We start from the raw sequence: 23,365 nt of genomic DNA on the forward strand, positions 1-23,365 counted from the left end.
GATTACAAGGTGGTTCTTTGGGAGGGCGGTAATGTTATGCCTTTGCTGGCTGAACTGGCACAGCAGGTTTAGCAATTCTACAGGAGGCTGCAGTAGTCCACCTCCTTCATCCCTTTTCCACCTATTAGGTGGGTCCTCTCCATCAAATAGTTTTAAAAAGGGAAAAGGGTGGGGCGGCTTAAGCTTTGGATGGGAAAATTAATTAGGAAATATTTTTTTATTAAAGTGCATGAGAGAATTATGGGGTTTTCATGTTTTGATTGATTGTGAATTAGAGTTTCTTGGAGCTTGGGCTCTACACTCTCTCATCTAGAGATTTGGGAGAGACGATCCTCCTCTCGAATTGGGGATCACTTATAACTTGCTCCGTGTGTGTTTTGCTTTGTTTTGATTTTTGCAACCTATCATTTTGGGGCTGATTTCGCACAGATTTTACTATATTCTCCTATTTTCTTCCAATTAGTAAGAAGTTTGCTTGCAAACTCAAGTATTCCCTTAGGGTTACTTGTGAACAAAATTATTTCCTATCAAAAGCACACATTTTAAATTAGTAGAGTTACTTTATAGCACAACATTTATTTTGAAGAGGTCACTTACATTTTTTAAATTTTGACAACTTAGTGATGTTGAGTCCCTTTATGTTTTAAGAGCTTAGAGTATTAACATAGAGAAAAATCATACAGAAAATCAAATTTAACTATGATCTTTAGCCAATGGAAGAATTGTTATATCAACACAAACTAATCAAGGGAAACAAATGTAGATGTAGATTTATACATTATCAAGTAAAGTTTTAAGTTGAATAGAATTAATTTCAAAAGATACACCCTTAAATTGAATTAAATCAATTTCAATGTAAAAATCGATTAAATTTCAAATAATTATGGAGTTCAAACCTTCAAAAATAATTATCGGATGTAAAACTAAGTAAATGAGAAGCTTTGGGCAAGGATGTATGAAGGATTGACTAGTTACCATATTGGAGTGAAAAGTTTTCATAAATAAGAGATGAGTCTAGTTAAGTTAAAAGAACTATAACTCAGCATAATTTAAATTGAAAACAAAAACTACTCAATCTTTCAAATGGCTTTTATGGATGCTAAGGAATATGATAAATTTGACATGAAGGCAAAACGATGATATATCCCATAAAATGGCACGAGTACTTCACCACTACCACCAACATTAATAACAACCCTTTAACCCACTACGTGGGGTTAGCTACATGAATCATTTTTCTTCATTGAGTCCTGTTGGATGTCATATTCTCATTTAAATCTAATAAAGAAATGTCATTTTAATATTTTCTAACCAATTTTAGGTCTACCACAGTCTTTCTTAACATAAGCCAAATCTAATACATCTACTCGCCTAACCAAGTCATCGGAAGGCCTCCATTTTATATGACCAAACCATCTAAAGTGAGCCTCTCTAATCTTATCATCACTAGAGCTACTCCAACCTTTTCATGTATATGCTCGTTTTGTATCTTGTCTCTATGAAAAGGACTTAAGAAAACAAAAAAAGAAAAGCACATTAAAAAAATATGAGGATTTTAGTTAACTTTGTCGTATCCAAGATTAGAAATCAAGTATAACTAAATATATTATTTTTATGTTGGCGACAAAGGAAATAAAATAGGTACCTGATGGGTTTAAAATGATGGCGACCATCTCCTCTAATACGAAGGGGTCCTTCAGGGTTTTATTCATAAAACTTCATTTTGTTGTGTTGACCTCATTTTTGTATGAGGTCACTTGGACCAATCTTGCCCCTAAATAAATTCAATTCTCAAATCAATTCAAACTCTAGGATCTTCCTAGAATCCTGACATTAGGATATATCCTAGGATCCTTCTAGACTTTAGACCTTAGGATCTACTCTAGACCTTAAGGCCTTTCTAGAAGTCAAACTTTAGGATCTACCTAGATCATAAATCAAACTAGACATTTAATCAATCAGATCCAAAACCCAATCCAAATCCAGAATCCAAACCAAAATCCAAGGCCAAAGGTCCAAGTCCTGAAAGCCTTTTCCATAGATTTTTCAAATACTTCAAAACCCAGTCAAATGACCTTCGATTCAGATTCTGTAAGTTGCATACTGATGGGACATGTCTCTGAAGGAAACACTCCAAATTTGGTCCCATTCTGAGGTTTCTAACCTAAAAAATTAAATCAAAATCTAAATGCTGTAAAACCTTCAAATATTTACAGCCTATGCCACTGGACCTGTCACATTGAAGTTTATGACCTTAGAGCCTTCACCAAAGCCTCTAGTCACTTTTAGACCATTAATCCTGATATGTTGATCAATAAACTGAATCTTTATGGACTCATCTCAGCCCCCAGTGGGCATGAGCCCAAAATGACCAAAATACCCCTATGCCTTAAATCATTTCCATTAAATGATTCAAAACATACTCAATTTATTTAAAGTCACATCATAGTCAATTTGACAAAGTCATACACTTGAAAATCTTGGTCAAATTAGCATGATTAGGCTTTAATCACTCAAGCCCCTAGTAGGTTGCCTTAGGATCTTTATAACCAGCCATTTGACCACCTAGGCGCCACTTCAACAGTCTTATTGACTGTTTGACTGGTCAAACAGTCAAACTAATCCTTTAAATGGGTCAAACTTGGCCAAAGCATAACTTAAACTTAACCCATTCCACTTAGGACCTAACCAACATCCCTAAGGACCTCTAGAACCTTCCTAGAGCCTTTCCTGGCCTTTGGATCCAGATCCTACAGCTCTAAAATAAACCCAAGTGGACTATGGGTCAAAAGAGGCTTTCCACCTCACATGTCCTTGTGTCCTTTGATCCACCAGCTTTCCAACCACTCTCAGGACACTTGACAGCCATCAAGGAGGCCAAAAAATTGATCCCAACCATCCAAACTACTTGGAAACATTTTGAGTAGGGCAAAACGCCCTAAGGAGCTTGGATTCGAACATGCACACTCTCTCTCCACTCAAGCCATCCCAGACCCAGAACTCATCTCCCTCAACCTCCAGACATCTCCCACCGTCGTTCCCGACCAGAACCTTCCGGCCAAACCTTGCCGGCAATCAAATTCCGGCGAACTCAATCTCAAACCGGTCCAAGCCTTTACCAGCTCGATCCGTAGCCTCTCAAGCCTCGAGTTCAACAGGACAAATAAATGTGGACAATCTACAAATTCAGAGAATCCAAAAATGTGTTAAACCGTCCATTATATTGGGTAAACTCCTAAATTTTAGCTTAACACACTTAGGCTAATTTAGCATATTATTAAGAGCTTTTTACGCCATTAAAATGTGTTCATACATTCTATTTAGATTTAAAATTTCACTAGATTTTTTTATCTGGCTTAAGAGAATAAGACATTTCCTTATATTAGGGTTTTTGTTCGATAGTGCATGAACTTAACATTAAACAGGCCGTTGATTTCGAGATCAACGGCCCAGATCGCACTAATCAGCGGTCTGTCATAGTGGCGCGGTTCGCTCGATCGAACAAACCCCCGTCTGGCTTAATCAAGTCCATTCATTCAGAACCGGGGGGGGGGGGGGGATCTGACCGTCCGATCTTTCAAAGAGCGGGATCAGCCTCGGGCTCGATCACAGCTGTCGGATCAAGCCGCGGTTGATCTGACGGTCGCTAGCTTTTGCTGACTCATTTAAGTGGACTGGCCCACCTGACCGCCATCTTCTACCTGGCTTAATCACGCGCCGCCACGTGTAAATTCAGGATTAAGGCTTTATTTTAATTATATTTAATTGCATAACCTTTAAAAAATCATAATAAATAAAATACAAGTCCAAAAAATCCTTATTATATATCAAACTGCTCTGTTTTTCAGAGCCTTTAATTTAAAAATAAAATTGCCTTAAAATATTTTGTATATTTTAAGTAATTTAAAATATAAACTATTAGATTATTTTAATTTTTATTTAATTAAAATAAATCCAAATATTTCTAAATTTTAAGGGAAATTTATTTCAAAGTATTTTGAACTTTGTGCACCCACCACTTAGATTTAGGTTCTCCTAGATTTAGGATTTGTTTGGTGTGATTACATGCTATGTATGTTAGTTCAAAGGGTTAGTGAGAATAATTGATTCAAACCTATAACTTAGTGACATTTAGGACAATAATTAAGGATTTATTTATAGAAAACTTAAAATATTCCCAATAATTAGGATATACATCCTTTTAACTCAAAACTTTGAATACTTGAACTTAGTGACATATCCAACCCATAGAAATGTTTTCACTGATTTTTGAGGTCATTAAGCCCCTTAACCAATTTTCTTAAGATCAAGCCTTAATTAAGCCCTAAACCTTCCAGAAAATATAATAAATCCATTTTAAACCTAAAAATTATGTGTAACCCCTCTAACTGACCAGTTTTGAATCCTCAACCAATGAAAAATAAAACAAAAATTATTTGACAACAAACTTAGGCTTAAGTTAATTTTAAGAGAAATTGAATATTTAATTAATATAATTAATTAATAATTATTAAAAATTCCAAAAATTTCCCAAACACTTGGGAATCTCTCCTTAGGTCATTCCTGATCTTTGGAGCTGATTTCAAGGAGTTTGGATCTCATTTGGAGCAAAATCACAAAAAAGGCCCTTTAATTTTGAAAATTCTAATAAATACATAAACTTCAAACCCTCATAACTAATTCAAGAAAAATCCAAATTGAACAAACTCACTTGCATTCAACTCATGTGTCTAATATTTATTAAAAATATTAAAATTCTAGAAAATCATTAAGATCAAAAAGTCAACAATTCGGTCAACTTTGAGTCAAAATTAGACCAGAACTTCAAACCTTCGTAATAAAATGTAGAAAAATCCAATTTCAACGTACTTACTGTCTAACTTATCGTAGTGAGGTCTATTGTTTTAATAAAATACAAACATTTCAGAAAACATCTTTAATCAAAAAGTCAATTTCTAACCCCTTAATTAAAGGATTAAAATATTCAAAAATTCATAAAACTCAAAATTGTTTTAAAAACTCCAGAAATGATTAATCAACCTTAAAATCAGTAATCAACCAACTTAAATTAAAATTTATTAACACTTAAACCTTTATCAAATCAAAACACTTAATTATATCGGGTACAACTGGGTATCACAGGCCTACAAGGCTATTTACTTAGCCCCAAGGAAGGAGAAATAAACTTCACGGCCTCGGTGTGAAACAAAGGTGGATTCCAACAAATAATTAATAATTAATTTTAAAAGATTCAAAATATTAATACTTAAACTCTAACTAAATTTTCCTTAAACCTTTCAACCAATCTAGCCTTAATAACTTTAACTAATAATCCTATTTAGGATATATCAAAACCACACGACCTACCTCACACACTTAAGATGGTTTGCTAGGATCACCAACTCTAGTTTTAGGATAGGCCGGTGTTTTACTTCCTGCAGTTGTGTGCCGAGTTTTCAAGCTTTTACTACATGCTGCCTGCTAGTGTAGAATTGTTGTGTCTGCTTACTTACTTCCTGCACTCTGTGATTGATTGTGCGTTAGATTTATAAAGTCTAAATTGACCTCAATTTTAGCTCAAGTGCCCTCGAGGGATTTTGATTCATTTAATCAAACCCTGTCAAGTCCAATTCAAACTCGAATTGACCCGAGTTGAGTCAATTTAGACTCGACAAAGTTCAGATAAATGCGATTACCACCCATTAGTCACTTTGAGCATGATTTGATCCAAATTGGCATCAATTTTGGTTCGATTCTACCAAACTAATTTAATTAAATCAAATCGAACTTGAATCGGATCAATTCAAATCAAATTGAGTTCAAGTTGAACCCAAATTGACTCAAGCTAAGTCGAATCAGATAGGCATCGAGCAGCGAGCCGGTATGGGATGAGTTCCAAAAAAAAAAAAAAAAATAGGGCGCATTAACGAGTATTTAATTCATGCCTTTCGGATAACTTGGAGCCGTTGAAACGATCGGCCCTCACTCTCTCTCGCGGCTTTGTTTTTTTTTTTTTCGCACACACCAGGAGGAGGCGTGAGCCCAGGCAAACCCGAAGGCCCTCTTCTCCTCTGTTCTCTTCTGTTCGCAAATCTCACCCAACGCTGAAGCCTCCTCGCTCTCTAGCTCTCAGTTTCGCCTCCTAAGACCGAACCCATCACCAGCCCAAGTCGCCCGATCTCCAAGCCATCGTCCCTCCGCCTCTACTCGCAAGAGGAGCCAGGCGAAACTCCTCTCCTCTATCATGTCTCTCTTGCTTATTAAGACCCGCCCAGGCCGAAGCCCATCCTACCTCCAGGACTAAACCTATGACCGCCCTCTCTAGACCGAAACCGACGTCTCGTTCCCGTCGAAAGCCGCCCAGGTCGCAACTTCCCCTGCCCTCGACGCTGACTTCCTCCCTCCTCTCTACAGGTAATTTTCCCCTTTTCTTCTCCTACTCCTATTTCCTCTTCTTCTTCCATTATTTCCTATTCGTTTTCTATTCTGTTCTTCCTTTTATTCTTTCACCTTTTTTTTCACTCTTGATGAAATCTTAAAAAAATAAATAAATCTGAGAGCATTTCTATGCCTACTTTTATCTAAACTCTTTGAAGGCAATGAGGCTCCTCGTGATAGATCTTAATTGCTTGAGATTAGAGTTGAAGCTTTCTCTTTACTTTCTCTATGGTGTGAGAGGGTGCAGATCTTTTCCAACTACTATTTCAATTTCATGGCATAAATCCCTATCCTTCCCTTACAATATTCTTCATGCAGAATTTTGTGGAGTTGTTAAGATGACTTTAGTTTGTATTTAAATGCTAGCTGAAGCTATTAACTACTTAATTCTTATGAAAGTTATTTTATACATGACTAGTTTGGTTTTTCGAAATTTGAAATGTTTTGAATTACAATAGAACTTGTCAGATTTCTCTATTTTATTAGATGCAGTTAGAAATGAGATTGAATTTAGTAAGAAATGGAATTGGTTTTCACATGGATGATTCTTTGATTTATCCTTCCATTATGCACGGAATTGTTAATTGAATTTCTGTTTGCATGACGGGGCTCTAAATGGCATTTGGAAGGCACGCTATTCTTCAGAATGTAGTGAAATGCTGTGTAAAAATGTTTCGAATTTGTTGTTGTTCTTTTCAAAATCTTGCTGAGCTTTGGGTAGATTGTGGGAAGTTTATGAAGAGCCCATGTTATTCTTTATAAAAATATGTATCATAAGTGTTTGGTGAAATGTCTTTAAGGAAAAGATTGCGGTATTTGGTTAGGTGTTTCATGAAACTTAAGTTTGCATCTAAAGCCACTTCACCAAATGTTTGATGAGCATATTTAGATTTAAAAGTTTAACATGCTTCTCATGAGTTTGGATATCCCTATGTTTGCTATTTTTATGATCTAGAATTTTTGGATGTCCTGTAGCTTATGAGGCAACAGTAGCTAGCATTACAATGGGGATATATACATAGCTATCAGTAAAAAGCTTTCTACTTGAATTATTTAATGGATTATGCTGTCATTTCACCCCTATCCCAATTCCTTGTCTCTCATTCTTCTTCTTTACTTTTGGAATTTAGTCAGTTCTGTTGGGTTATTGATGTTTCATCATGTGCTGGGTAGGATTCATTATTCTATTTAAAGTTCGAATGAATTTCCTATTTTGAGTAGTTGAAGATGCATATTTACAGTGGATCAATGGATGTGGTTGTCGTGGAAGAAGCATGAAGCATGGCTAGTTGGGTTGCTGCACTAATTTATTTTTATTGTGGCTGTTATTAAATTTTAATTGCCTGTGTTGTTTTATTTTATTAAGTGTTGATGAGTAGATGCGTCGCCAATTTATTTGGTTTCTTAGGTTGCTTTCTGTTACCTTTTGTTGGAGAAATTAGTAATCTGGATTATTTTAGAATATATGGTGTCAACTTTAAGTCATTATTTACATCTCTCTTTGTTTAAGCACCACATGTTATGTGTATTTGATAAAAGGTCTCAAGGAAATTTTTGTCCGGAAAGTATTTTTGGCAACATGTGAATTGGCATAGTTTCCTTACTCTATGGATTTTTGACATGAGAATGCATCCTTTGTGATTACTAAAATTTGTCATTCATTGGATTACATCTCACATGTATCAAATGATTTGGATAAGAATATATTTAAAGTTTTGTTCTCTTAGATTTTTGTTGTCATGATCGTCAATTTTATGTGATGGATCCTCTCTTCAATACGCTTTCTAGTGATTTTGTTAGGAGGGTGGATCTGTTTGCATGTTTGGAATTATTCATCAATGAGACTATGAAAAAAGAGTTTTTTTTATGTTTTGTGCTATAAGCCATTTTGGGAACATGTTATATGCAGATTTTTCCTGTTTTAATGCTCCAAATTGTTTTGGAGATGAGATATAGGCAGATTTTCTTCTTTTAATGCCCCAAACTGTTTTGGAGATGATTTATGTGCATATTTTTATTTATTTTATGCTCTAAACTGATTTGAAGGTGAGTTATATGCATTTTTTTTTACTGTTTTTGTGTTCTAAGTTGTTTTTTGTGAAAAGTTTCGTGAGTTGTTTTATAACGAAAGCTTTTGAGTCTTATTTTTGTGATAAGTTTTATGATGAAAGGTTTCACAATGCCTTCTCATTGAGAAACTTTCATGATTTTACCCCATGCCAAATATAAGAGCACTCAGTGATTTTGTGTCGGATAGGGCTTTGGGGGTTTCTTAGAAAAATAATAACAAAAAAGAAGGGTTTGGGGGTCGTTTTGTTTGGAGGTTTTATAAGTTGTTTTTGTGATTTAGAGTTTCATATTTTGCTTCATGTTGAAGACTCTCTAGTGTCTTTTTAGAATGAAATCATATTTCGTATGTGAGTTGTTTTTTTTTTCTGTGTACTTGTTTCTAAAAGTCAGGTTTTGGATAAGTTTGTAAAGAGAAGCTTACTTTGGTTCTAGTTTTGGGAAATTATTTCCCCTCCGCTATTTTTAGCTTTATTAAGAGAATTATTTGATTAATTAAATTGGGTATTGTTCGAGTGCTTTGTTTGGAACGTGAGGACAGTAAAGGGCATTAAAAACTCCTTCCGCCCTATTCATATCACATTGAATCGGGGTGAAGGTCGTTTTAGAGGCACACTTGAGTTCAAAGAAGTGTGCCCAATAACAACAATGCCTACATTCCTTTTATTTTTTATTTTCATTTTTTTCTTTTTATTACATTTAGTCGCCTTTCTTTTCTTTTCTTTTAGTTTTTTCGCTACTTTTCTTACTTGGGATTTAAAATCAAAAGCTTCGAAAAAATGAGAAAAAAAAAGAAGGTAAGTGGCATACCCAATGTGCAAATAACAAAAAGATACGTTTTTTTTATTGCATTTCCATTTCTTTATATCATCATTTGCTCATACTATAGAACGTGGCTAATACAACCCTTTCCTTTATGTGTCTTGCGAGATTTTCCTAAGGGTTAAAAAAAAACTTCTTTTTTTCATCCCATAACTTTAGTGACACCTAATGACAAAAATTAAGGATCGAGTATTAGATAATGTAGACTAATGGTGCATGTTCCTTGTAGGATAGAAACTTTAAAAACATAGAAAACTTAGTGACCTATCTTCCTAGGATTCAAACTGTCCCTTTTAATTGGCCCGTTCGCGCGGTGTTCTTTTGGAGGTCCACACCAATATCGTCCCTGCAAAGATAAAGAATGGATAGATTCGTGTCTGCATCGATTTTTGGGATCTCAATAAGGCGTGCCCAAAAGATAATTTTCCTCTCCCTGTATCAGAACTACTAGTGGATAACACATTCAACTATGACATGTTCTCATTTATGGATGGATCATTGGGCTACAATCAAATAGATGGCGCCAAATGATGAAAAGAATACACCGTTTAGGATGCCCATCGGCCTTTTCTGCTACACTATCTGCCATTTGGCCTGAAGAATGCTGGTGCCATCTATCAGCTGGCGATGACTCATATATTTGATGATTTAATACATCAGAAGGTCGAGTGCTATATAGATGACTTTGTTGTTCAAAGCCTTTACCAAAAAGATTATTTAAAAGATCTCATAATTGTATTTGAGAGGATCATAAGATAAGATCTAAAGATGAATCCTCTTAAATGTGCCTTCAGGGTCTCCTCCAAAAAATTTTTAGGGTATGTGGTTCAACATCGAGGAATCAAGATTGACCCTAAAAAAATTAAGGCGATCACAGAGATGCCACCACCAAGGAACCTTTGACAGCTCCGCTCCTTACAAAGACAACTGGCTTTCATTCGGAGATTCATATCGAATCTATCGAGTAGGTACCAATCATTTTTGAAGCTAATGAAGAAAGACGTCCACTTTAAATGGGACGAGGAGTGCCAGGAAGCATTTAAAAGCATCAAAAGGTATCTGTTGAACCCACCCATTCTCATGGCACCAATTCTGGGAAAACCTCTTATACTGTATACAACAATAGTAGAAAAGTCCCTTAGAGCACTATTGGCCAAGAATAATGAAGAAGGCAAAGAGAACACACTCTACTACATTAGTCATAGGTTGATTGGAGAAGAAATCTACTATTCTCCAATTGAGAATCATTGCTTAGCACTGATTTTTATCGTTCAAAAACTCCGTCACTATATTCTTTCTTATAGAATCACCCTGATATCAAAGATCGATCTGCTGAAGTTCTTAATAATAAGACCAGCATTGACAAGTCATCTGGCTAGGTGGGTGGTATTGTTATTACAGTTTGATATCACATACATGCCAAAAAGGTGGTGAAAGGATATACCTTCACAGATTTTCTCGCTGTGCATCCTATCCCGGTAGACTCTTTGCTTAATAATGATTTGCCTGGTGAGCAAATTATGTAAATCGAGGAGAATAAAAAGATACCAATCTGAGAGATGTACTTTAACGGGGCATCGTCAATTAAACATACCCGACCTCCAAAAATTGCAAGAGCCCAAGCTGGTATCAGTCTTGTTCTCATACCACCTAAAGGAGGCATAATGAGGTTTTCAATCAGTTTGACTGAACCTCGGACAAACAACGAAGCCTAGTATGAAGCTCTAATAGTTGGATTAGAGATCACAATTGATGTCAAAATTCAAAATCTTCAAATCTTCGGTGACTCTAAACTTGTGATAAATCAAGTCCTAGGCATTTATAAAATTTGTAAGGTTTAGTTGGCTCATTACCACCGACAGACCCTTGAGCTCCTGAAGCAGGTTCCAAATATTAAAATAATTCAGATTCCTCGATGAAAGAATTCCAAAGTAGATTGTTCGGCCAATTTGGCCAAGGAAATGGCAAATACCAATGAGGAGAAGCCTATGTTCATCGGTGTTTACAATTGTCGGATCTTAGAGCATGCTTTATTACAATTCCTAGAGGGAATTCAGATTCAAGTCAGCAGGATGAAACCCCAGTTAACCCTCAACCTCTCCATCAAGTTATTATAGAAAATTATCCGGAAGGATATCACGTGGCCAAGAGATGTAAAGCTAGTCAAGCTTCAGAATCATGGTTGCATTATCCCGATATTAACGAAGGAGATGATTGGAGGCAACCCTTCATCGATTATTTCAAAGAAAGTAAACTCCTGATGGATAAATCCCTAGCTACACAAATTCAAAAAAGAGCATTGCTATATGCATTTGTCAATGACACATTATACAGACGAGCTTTTGATCAAATGTGGCTTAGATGCCGAGGGAGCAAAGAAGCTGATAAAGTAGTAGTAGAAGTCCATGAAGGAATCTATTGTGCACATCAGTCATGTCCCAAAATGGCCGCTAAAACTAAGAGAATTGATTACTATTGGCTGATGATAGTAAGGGATTGTATTAATCATGATAAGATAAAACAAAACCATGCCAAGTTATTTCATGAGTGTCAAATTCATGGTGATGTTACATCAACCGCCAAATCCACTGCACCCAACAGTAGCGTCCTAGCCATTTGAATATTGGGGTACAAATATAATCAGACTGATAGATCTGCCATCATCAGTGGGACACCGCTTTATTCTGGCAATAACATACTACTTCTCCAAATGGGTAGAGGCTGCTCCATTCAGAGAGATCACAATGGAGCATGTGATAAATTTCTTTACCCACAATGTTGTCTACAGATTTGGTGTGCCATGTCGCATAATCTCGGATAATGGTACGACATTCAAAAGTACGAAAATTTACAAGTTTGTTGATTGGCACAAAATTGATTGACGGTATTCATTCATATACAATCCAAGAGCAAATGACTTGATAAAAGGCTTCAATAAGACATTGGTGAAAGTATTGAAGAAGATCCTTACCAAGAACAAAAGAGAAAGACATACGAAGATGAAAGAAGCGCTATGGGCATACCGTACAAGATTCAAGACACCAACCAAAGACACTCCTTATTCATTGATGTTTGATGTTGAAGCAATATTACCATTGGATATTAAACTATCGTCACTCCGGGTAGCAATCTAGAATGACCTTACCCAAGAACAAAATGCTCGTTTAAGAATGAAAGAGCTTGATGCACTTGATGATATCATATTACAAGCTCAAAAAAACCTGGAAATCTATTGAGGAAGAATGATAAAATTCTTTGATCTGATGGTGCGCCCTAGGACGTTTCAAGAAGGGGAATTGGTCATAGTGGTGAAAATACCAATCATCCCACACTGAAAAATTCATGGTAAATTCGTATATAATTGGGAAGGCCCTTCGTCATCGAGAAGGTGTACGAAGGAGGAGCTTATCAGTTGATCGATCTGGACGAATATAGGCCTATGCCGCCTATCAACGACTGACATTTAAAGAAGTATCATGTATAAAAATTTCATATCAAATGCACTTTATAATGATCAAAATGTTGCATGCACATTTATCAATGCATACTTACATCTATATTTTAAAATTCTCTTATGTAGCAATAATGCATTTTAAAAATTCCACATTAGAGTGGGGCATTTTAAAATATTTATTTGGGTCGACATCACACCGCGTGCCAAGATCCCTGAATAAATATTTAAAATCTCAAAGATACAAAGCCTATCCAAAATATCCCTGTGAGGCATGGGCCTTTTAAATATTCATTTGGGTCGACATCATTGTACATGCTGAGATCCTCAAATGAATATTTAAAATCTCAAATAACAAATTTATTTTATTTTGAAATGTCCTTGTGAGATAGGGGCATTTTAAATATTTATTTATGTTGACATCGTGTGGCATGCTGAGATCCTCGAATAAATATTTAAAATTATCAATTGAAATGTGATTTTGTGTTAAAAAATACAAAGTCTTCTTTTTTAAAGTATATATAGATGATCTTTCGAAAGGTCGAGACAACACCTCCTCCAACGTACAAAGATTCAAGAGTCAAGAAACAGACTTTTATGATGTCGCACTTCAACAAATTAGGTCAGAACATCTTGAAGTCTTCCAACAGCCTGAAGCTTAAGGTTTGAATGGGTGTAAAAGGTCGGATCCAATAAGCCCAAATATGATTGTATCGCTAGCAGCTTCGTCTACTCAATAATCATTAGAAAGTCCGTAGTAGAGGAACCCCCACTGCATCAAGCCATCAGTATGGACTGTAGGAAGAACGAATGCCAATTTGACTTGACCAGTTCAAGTGATCTTAGTCCATCAAATTCTCCCAAATGACTGGAGAATCAAAATTCTAATGGAAAGATGAGTCTCGAACGACTATGGAATATTCGTAGGTTCCAAAATCTTCAACTACCGAGGGGAACTCCAAATCTGCCAACTTTAGTGAAATTAATATTTGGAATCACAATTCTTATAGCTCAAGTTTGAAGCTTGAATGGGTATAAGAGGTCGGATCCAATATGCCCAAATATGGCCAGATTGCTGCTAGCTCTGTCTACTCAACAAGCCATAAGAAAGGCCGTAATAGAGGAACCCCCATCTCAGCAACCAGAGGATAAAAAGCTATCAAATCCTAGCTCTCTTGATCTGATGAACTCAAGTGACTCAAAGTAAAGTCTTCTCAAGTAATTAAGGATCAAGATACTATCTAAATTTTGTACTATCAACGAAATCCAAAATCTGTAAATTTTTTAACAACTATGCAAAGTATAAAATGGGGATCGAAGAAGTTTTTCTTTAACAAGGTCCATTATGCGTAAAGCTCTAGACCAATGACTTCTCTCCATCGACCTAATATGAACCTAAAAGGTTTAGGTCCCCAATATCCATTCTCTCAAGCCTGCCAAAGCTAAAAGCAAAGTGCAAAAGGCATACAAATCTTCTAACAAGTTAGTAAAGATAAATCAGATAACTCTTCACTAAGTTCGCCACTCAGAGCACTGGGTAGAAGGAATTAAAATCTTAGGACTCAAGCCACCAAAGCTGTGGAATGAGCACCCTAGATGATACCTACAAATGTCCCTAAAGACTGGGGGCATTTTAAATATTTATTTGGGACAACATCATGCCGCATGCTAAGATCCCTAAAAAAATATTTAAAATTTTGCTAAGATACAACCAGATAATATAATATTAAGCATATACATAAAGGACATAAACTAAAGTGATCGTGGTGATTAAAGAGGACAAATGACGGCGATGCTATCCACTAGCATCAATCAACAAAGATAATAATCATTTATGGATACATCTAAGAGAGCAGTGAAGAGAGAATATCTTAGTGTAATATCCAAACAAATTTTTTGAGATCCACAAAATGAAAATCTTATGGGACATCCAAGCTAAATTTTTGTAGATCCACAAAAAGAGAACCCTATGTGTGATATCTAAAATAAATATCTAGAGATCTACAGGGTCAATCAGCATACAACAAATGTTATTCTCTCTAGATGTATACCACATTTTTTGGGGGGCATTTGTTGACCCCTAGTTGGTGGTATTTTGGAAAACGGGTTTTAAAAAATATTAGTTTTCTTTGGGAATTTTAAAATTGAGATTTAATTCTAATTCTAGAAGTCGAATCAACTCGCTCGGAAAAGTATATCACCCCGAAAGGCGAAAATAAAATTCCACAATAATGTTCAGGCTTAGAATTATGTAATTCGTCTTGAATATCACGGCTAGATACTAAAGAGAACTCGACACAGCCCCGAGGGGACGAGGTAGGGTTCAATTAAATAATCTAGTTATGATACTCAAGGGGTATGATTGACGCATTCATATCCAAAGCTTTATCAGAGAAGGATGTGTCTCCCCAAAGGGAGATATCACCTTTCAATGATGATTCTTCTAATATGATAATGGAAATCATTTTTTACTTTTCCCAAAGAAATCTAAGAGGGTTTTTTTTAAGATTAATTTTGAAATCAGGTGTGTGGGGTTCCAAATCTCCTACGAGCGCAAGCCCTCGTAAATAATTATTTTGTAGGGAGACAGAGTCCCCTACGGAAACTCTCGATTAAAATAAGAACGAAATTTTGTTAGATACTCTAGGAGTGATATCAAAAATTGAATAGAATCTTTTGGAGAATAAAAAGGGAGTGGATCAAAATTGAACAGTTATTAACAGAATCGAAGGAAGAGAGGTAGGGGACACTTTGAGATTCCAGAACCATCCGGAAGTGCCCCAGCCTAGTCTAAATGTTGGGCTTTACATTTTAGGATTGAAAAAGAAATTTAATTTGAGTTGAACATTTTATTAGAAATTTGGGACTATATTCATGAAATTTGGGGTCTTATAATCAAAGATCTACCTCGGATCCTAAATCTAATTTGGACGCTGGACTACAGTCGTCCGATCCTAACTAATGCAGTGTAGAACCTGGACTAACCCCGACCTTGATTGGGGAGCCAGCTAACCACCTAATCGATTTAAAATATATGAATCCAGCCTTTTCTGAAAGAGTGATAGGGACGTTGTAATTAAGGTTTTGAAGAGTTGGGGCCGACATCTAAAAAAAAATTCCTAGTTGGCCCCTTTAACTTATGTTGGGTGCTAAAATGCTAAATTGATGCAATTAAAATTTTTTACTCTTTTAGTTTGTTTCTAATGCAATGCATGCTAGTTAAAAAACTCAAATCAAATATGCTTGAAATTTTAAAAATAGGCTTAGAAAATAATTTTTTTTAGAAGACTGGACTTCCCTAGATCCGGCACCTCATCCTTATAGGTCAGACTATCCGGACTCTACCCGCAGGCGGGGAAGGGTCTAAAACAAGAAAAGAAGTAGTGCAGAAATATGCATGCAACCCCGGGGTCGCTCCCCGGCTAATTCCCTAGATCCATTATCTTTCTATGTTGTTTAGACTCACTAAAATTTTAGACTTTTAAAGTTATGAGTATAAAACTTTCACACCCTCACGAGCCTCACGTATCCAGGCAAAAACAAAGGCGGCACACAATCGCCAAAAAACTAGGAAAAACATGCAATCCTAAGGGCAATAAGACTCATCACATCAAATATTAACTAATTAATAAATGTCCATAGGCATAGTTGCCTTGCTTATTACAAACCAGAGTTTTGCAGAAAGTAAAGTGGCCGGACACCACTGACAACAACCCGTATTCTAAGCCTAGTAAAGACGCAAGTCATTTTGAGTGGGATACCCTCAATCTTCAAGTCTTCACTTTTGCTCTTCTTTGGACACCTTTTCTTCAAACTCCTTGGATTCTTAGTAGCAAACAACCCAAATGGATAAGAGGGCACTTCCCTTTAAAGGGGAAGACCACTCTTTCCTCTTTGGGTATAAGAGAAGTGTGATCCAAATTTGGATTTTCAAATAGAAAAGGAATAGTCCACAAAAGGGTACCCTTTCCTCTTTGGAATACAAGCTTTGGACCTATGTATCCCAGCTCAAACTTAACCCAGTTTTCCAGTTAGATTGCCTATTAGGAGTAATCTTCTATCAGCATCCTATAGGTCCATAAGTTGGTGATGCCCTTCCTTAGACCAAGGCTAGGTATTCCCTACCTTGGTTCCGTAGTTAATTTGCCTTTAGATAAGTCTTCTACAGCATCTTAAGCCTGAAGGTTGGGTGACTCCTTCCTGTAGACAGGGTTAGATATTCCTACCTTGGTTTCTCAGTTTCCTTGTCTACTAGTGTAAGTTCTTCTATCAGCATCCTAACCTTAAGTGCGGTTGACGCCCTTCCTTAGACCCAGTTAGGTATCCTACCTTGGTTTCACCAGTTTCCTTGTCTAATAGGTATAAGCCTTCCATTAGCAATTTTATAGCTCAGGTTGGAGACACCTCCCTTCCATCCAATCCACTTGAGAATCCCAAATTTCAACCTAGACTTTGATTCCACCTTTGATCTAGCTTTGACCATATCCATTCATTAACAAAGCATACATGATTGGAATGATTGATACTCCAATATTACATTCCAAAACTCAAAAATCTAACTAGACTCAAATTCAAAGATCTTAAGCCCTGTCCTAAAGACCTTTTTTCAATTGATTTTAAACATTTCAAAACTAGTCAAATGGCTTTTTGACAGGGGTCTATCACCTTACAAAGTGATAAAACATATCGTCTTATAGAGGATTGCCTTCCAATTTTGAGCCCATTCTGATCTCTAACCCAAGAATCTGAATTAAAATTCAAAGCTATAAAACCTTCAAAATATTTTACAGCACCAGCCATAACCTAACCCCGTGAAGATTTTGATCTTGGATGCCCTTTCACAAGCCCCAAATCACTTCCAGAACTTCTTATCTTAACCCACGATGCCATACAACGCATTTTCAGATACTATTTTGAACCCTAGTTGACCAATTAGGTCAAAATTGACCAAATAGCCCTATCATGGATTTCAAATGGCCATTTCAGAAGCAAAATCAATTTCCAAACTCTTTGAAACACTCCCAATGTTTTTTAAATTGTTAAAACTCAACTTGTTGAACTCAACCCAAAACCTTGGGTCAACCTGGTGACCAAAGTCAACCAAGCTTGACCCATGGACCCATCACACTCCTCCTCTTCAAGATTTTGAACCAACGTCCATCCAAGTCCTTGAATGCATGGATGACCCCCTTAGTACCCAAGAGCTTCTCTGCTTACCCAAGCCTTGGGTTCACTTGGGTTTTAGCATATGGCATGGATCCAAGTGAACCAAAGAGAGGTCTCCTTTGAGCCATCTTTATCTTAATCAAATGAAAAATCCAATCAAGGTTATTTACGTTTCTCTTTTACCCATACCTTCCTTGATCAGTCCAACCCTTGGCCACTTGGGTCAAGAGTTAGGCTAAACCCAAAGTGCGACAAAAGCACTTGATTGAGCCAACTTCTCAACCTAAGCTTAATTGAACCGACCAAACACCTCCCATAGGTCGCCCTAGTCCAATAACCACCCCCTCCAGCCAGCCCATGCCTTGGGCTAGCTTGAGGTCAAGATTAGGCTTAACCCAAATAGCCAAAAACACTTGGACCGCCACCCTTCCACCCTCAAATCAAATTGACCAATTGCCACTCCATTGGGATGCACCAGACCCAGACCGCTTCCCACCTTAAGCCCAGGTCTGCCTGACCTGGGTTGAGCCCAAATTGACCCAAACCGACAGGCTTGGATCAACCCGACCACCTTTTAACCAGATTAAATTGACCCAAGTCACCTGCATGGGTGCACCGGACCCAGAACCTACCTCCCAAACCAAAACCCAAAGTCTGCCCGACTTGGATTAGCTCAATTCAACTCGAACCGAGGCAGGTTTGGGTCCAATCTTGACCCTAGTTTGATCCATGCCTCCCCAGGCCAAATTGACTTCCACCCTGGTCCAACATGTCCCATCGGTCTCCCCCGGTCAACCCGACCCAGACTATGCCGGCGGCGGGTTCGTAGCCAATGGAATCTTGAGTTCCGTGGTCCCCCCAACAATCCTGGCTCAATAGGACTGCTGCACCACCGGTTTGATCTCCACGAATCCCTTCTAGACGTCACCATCGTCCACCTGCAGCCGATCTGAAGCCTTCCCCCAGTTCAATCCTGGCTGCTCCAAGCTCCCGAAGGGTGGCCGAATACCCCTACTCTCCACCTCAGAGCATTTGGCTTTCGCTCTTGATTCAATTCCGAGGAATTTCCTTCGAACTCCTAGAAGGCTTCCTTCGAGCGGCAGAACGACCCTCCTTCCTTCGAGCAAACCCCTGTGACAGCCTTGGCATCCCACTTCTAAGTCGCACCTCCCGTCTGTCCTCGATCCTGATGCCTGAAGAGACTGCCCCTATCCCCTGAAGCTTCCCTGATGAGAAAGCTTCATTCGTTGAGCATTCCTGCCTGTAATTCTCCATCCCGAGCTCCCCTAGCTAGGTAGTTTGTTCAAATGAGAAAGGAAACCTTCACCCCAAATAGATTTCCACCGTTGGATTAAGTTCCCACCATCCTTTTATCCTCCCTGTAAATTTCATCGGATGTTCGTTGTGTTTGGTCTAGAATTAGGATGTTAAGCCTAAGTGAGTTCCCAAGGCTGACCAAGACGGGGGGTGAAATTGACAATTTAAAAAATGTAAACTTTAACTCTTGGAATTTAGAAAAACCTTTAATAATTGATGCAAGTTAAAATTAAATTTAAATAACTTTTCAAACCAGAGTAACAACTGCAATGAAAATTAAAGTCGGAATTTAAAAATAAGAAAAAACACACCAGGATCTTATAAGTGGTTCGGTCAAACCCTTACCTACAATCCATCCCCAAGGCACACCTCTGAGTATGTGCACTAATACACAATAGTGGACTCTCCTTTGCTCCACAGCAAGCGAGAAGCCTATGTTACAAAATCACTTTCACCTTCCCTGTGCGGCGGAGTTAACCGGGTTCTTTAACACAAAGAGATCTTTCTTCTTGCCAAAACTTCCCTCAAGACGAACCCTTGAATCCGATGGTAATGAGGGCAAGTTCCCAGAGCAAACTTGTGTGAATAATCCCCTTCACACCCCTTGAAAAATCCCCTTTCAAGATATCTCTCCCTCTCAAACTCACCCTTTCCTCTCTCCCTTTGAAAGTTCTCTCTTCAAGTTTTTCCACAGAACCGAAGACCCAATGACTGTCAAACATACACTTTGTCGTCCTTTTCACTTTCTCCAAGTTCGGCAGACCGGACGATGTTGTTGAACTTCACTTTGAGACCTTTCCGCCGAGCCAAACCCGTGTGAATAATCCCCTCCACACTTCCCTTGAATCCCCCCCAAGATCTTCTCCCTCTCAATGATCCCTTCAAAGAGAAAAACCAACTTCAAAGGGCATTTGTAAATAGTTTCTAGATCCTTAATATAGAAAGGAGAGAAAAATCCGTCCAAAAAAACTTGCCCAAAAACAAGTTTTTCTCTGCGCAACTGAATGTCCCGTACGAATTTTGTTCATTCTGTACGAACCAATTTCGTCCTGACAAATTGTTCCTTCCCGGGACGAAAATATTTTGTCTGACGACACAGATTATTATCAAAAGTCGGTTCCGAAACTTCCAGAAAACTGCATAGTCGGTTCCCATCTCCTGACGAACTGACTTCGTCTGACAAATTTTTGCAGAAAAACCGTCTTAGTCTTGGACGAAAATGATTTCGTCTGGACGATTAGGACTTAGAAAAATATTTCCAGTCGTTCTGTCCATTCCATTCTCTTAAAGGAGATTAAACGACTGATAGTCCCGTACGAACAATGTTCGTCCCGTACGACAGTATAAAAACTTTTCAAGATCTCCTTTAAGTTGTGTAAATTTATTCACTCAATTACAATCACTCCCTCTCAAATTTAATTCAAATAAAAAGTACAAGCTTCAATTTCATAAAGATCTCATGCTGAATTTGATTTGAAATTTTCGTAGTCTGGAGTTTGATTTCCTGAAATATTAGTACACAAGAGCAAAACAAATCTTCCAAAAAGTTCTAGAGATAACTACACATAAAAAATAAATTTGGAATCATTTCAAAATAATACAATTGCAAAGAATGTAAAACATGAATAATAGCAACTTTCCTAACACGTTGGTGGGATCGCCTGGATCAAGCGAAAGCCCTGCGCTCGATACGAGCGGGGAGTTGAAGACGAAATCCCACCCATTGATCTGTCAATGCTCAGATTAAATCCGCCGATCGGCAGCGCCGTTAATCTTCAACCGTGTCATCCCAATCCAACGGCTGTCGTTAAACCGGCCATTACCGTAAGCTCCAATCATGTGCCTGGCAAATCGACACGCGACGCGTGTAATGCTGAATGTGTAATTGCTGAGTAATAAATCCAGAAAATGAAGGATCTCTAAAAAATTTCATAACTCCCTTACACCCACTTGTGAAATTAGGTGCTTAGGCTCATTGAAAGCTAGGAGCTCTACAAAAGCCCTATGTTCCAGGACTCTGGTGATCAATCCTTAGCTAATGTTCAATTTGAGCATTATAATTTCTTTAATACTTTAAATACATGTCCACCAGTCTGGAATTTGAAAGATTGAAAACTGGACATGTTTCTGACATGTCAAAAATTTACTTCTCCCCAATTTAAGTTGTTCAAGGGCATTCCCTAATCTCTTTAATTAAGGTCTGGTTTGACCCCTAAATCAAAAAGATAAACAGGCTAACGGCGCGGGCGTGACATATTAATCCACTGGATTTAGGTGTGATTTTTGGTGTGATGATGATGTGTAGGATCAGGAGGTAACCACTGATTTTTCCCTAATCCCAAAGCCAGGATAGACCCCCATAGTGATTTGAAAGGGACTTAGAGCTTCCACCTGAAGTGGTTTGAGTTGGCCACCTTAGTGTGCTTTATTTCTGAGCTCAAAATTTGGTGGAGTTTAGTCTTAGGTCATGACCTATGGTTTAAATTTCATCAAAATTTGAGTCATTGTTCCCCAAAGTAGGAGCCTAAAAAATCTTCCTTAAAATGCTTTAATCCGGATTAATAATAATGGCTATTCTTAAAAAACCTATAAAAATTCATTAAAATGCTTTAATTATCTTAAATTGATCACTTAATCATAAGAATTTGGAAACCCTCTTCAAATTGATTCTCTAAATTGATTTTAATTTCAGTCCTTAGAAACAAAAATTCAAGGGTAACCAATTTAATTAATCCTAAAAATCTTAAAAATCCCAAAGGGGTCTTAAATCACTTATTCATCTTGCCCTTAAGGTCATTATGACCCTTTGAATTGATCCCAAGAGTTAGGGCTCATGGGTTCAAATCCTTAAGCAGACCCCTTTGTCGACTTCAATTTGACTAATCCCTACGAATGGTGTAAAATTCCTAAAATCAACTCTAACTATAAAAAATTTTTTTGATTAATTCAACTTAGTGGATCAGTACTTCAATTAGAATTCATCGCTTCTAGGAAAACATCAAACCTTCATACTTATTAAAACAAGAATCAGCACCTTACGGTCAGAACGGACCAGAAACATTCTAAAAATCAAACTTTGATTGAAACTCCAACTTGAATGTTGCCACCTGCCCAATAACTCATTAATTAAGTCTATATTTATTAAAATCGACAAACCCTTAAGATTAATCCTATTTTTGAAAGCCAAATTTTGACCCTAGTTTATAGCATATCGGATACTCTTTAAAACTTTTAATTCCTCAACCCCTAAAATTTCTTTTAATAAGATATTAAAAATTCTCAACCAACCCCTTAAAAATCAGTAATCAAATCCTCTAATATGATTCACTCCTTATATTCCAACCAATTTAAAAATAACTTGATACCCCCGATCTTACTGAGTTAACCTAGCTTACGAGCTATTAGTATTAGCCTCAAGGAGGTTTGAAATAAACTTACGCCTCGTGTGAAATAAAGGTAGATAATCATTTAACTTTAATAAATTTAATTAAAATTCCAATTATTAAATTTAAAGTTAACTCAAACCTCCCTTTAACCTTAACAAACCCAGACTTCTTAGCAACTTAACTAAGTCACCCACCTTTAGGACTCCCCAGCCACAGACCTTTTACACAACTTTAGATGATTGCTAGGGAACCAACTCTAGATCTAGGTTAGGCCGTGTTTACTTTACTACTGTTGCCGATTTTTCGTATTTTCACTACATGTTGTTGATGAAAAATTTGCTTTGCTGCTGTTCGCTACTTTTTTGCCACTTCTGTGAATTGGTGATGTGTTTGCGACTAGGTTTACCCTTATGTTAGGACATCTGGATGTTCATTATTAATTTTTTGCAGGTGGCCTACGCTCATTAGGCAATAAAAAGGGGCTAATTAAAATAAATGTTAATTCTATAAATGCTTGCACAGGTACTCAGCTCTAAAGCCCCCTCAAATAAAAGAGTGTGCAGTGTGTTTTAACTTTCTTTTCTTGCAACATATATAACTACTTGGAATATATTTTCTTTATTAATTTAACTGCTTAGATAACCCTTGCATGAGTCTAAGATTTTTGATTTGATATAAATTAATTTTTTTATAATTTCAAGTGTTGTGAAAAGTAAGT

The 23,365-nt window shown here is 37.1% G+C and overlaps 1 protein-coding gene and 1 pseudogene across 1 annotated transcript in view; one reads left to right on the forward strand and one right to left on the reverse strand.

The window, feature by feature from the left end:
* LOC110106936 (palmitoyl-acyl carrier protein thioesterase, chloroplastic-like) overlaps window positions 1-72 on the forward strand; it is a 15,882-nt gene extending 15,810 nt beyond the window's left edge. The window contains exon 9 of the mRNA XM_028699132.1: window positions 10-72. Coding sequence (XP_028554965.1) covers window positions 10-72 — 63 coding nt within the window. The remainder of the gene's footprint in view (window positions 1-9) is intronic.
* Window positions 73-14,015: 13,943 nt separating this feature from the next.
* The window catches only part of LOC110109681, a 20,641-nt pseudogene continuing 11,291 nt past the window's right edge, over window positions 14,016-23,365 (reverse strand).

Source organism: Dendrobium catenatum, unplaced genomic scaffold (genome assembly GCF_001605985.2).
Source record: "Dendrobium catenatum unplaced genomic scaffold, ASM160598v2 fragScaff_scaffold_1220, whole genome shotgun sequence".
Taxonomy (NCBI): Eukaryota; Viridiplantae; Streptophyta; class Magnoliopsida; order Asparagales; family Orchidaceae; genus Dendrobium; species Dendrobium catenatum.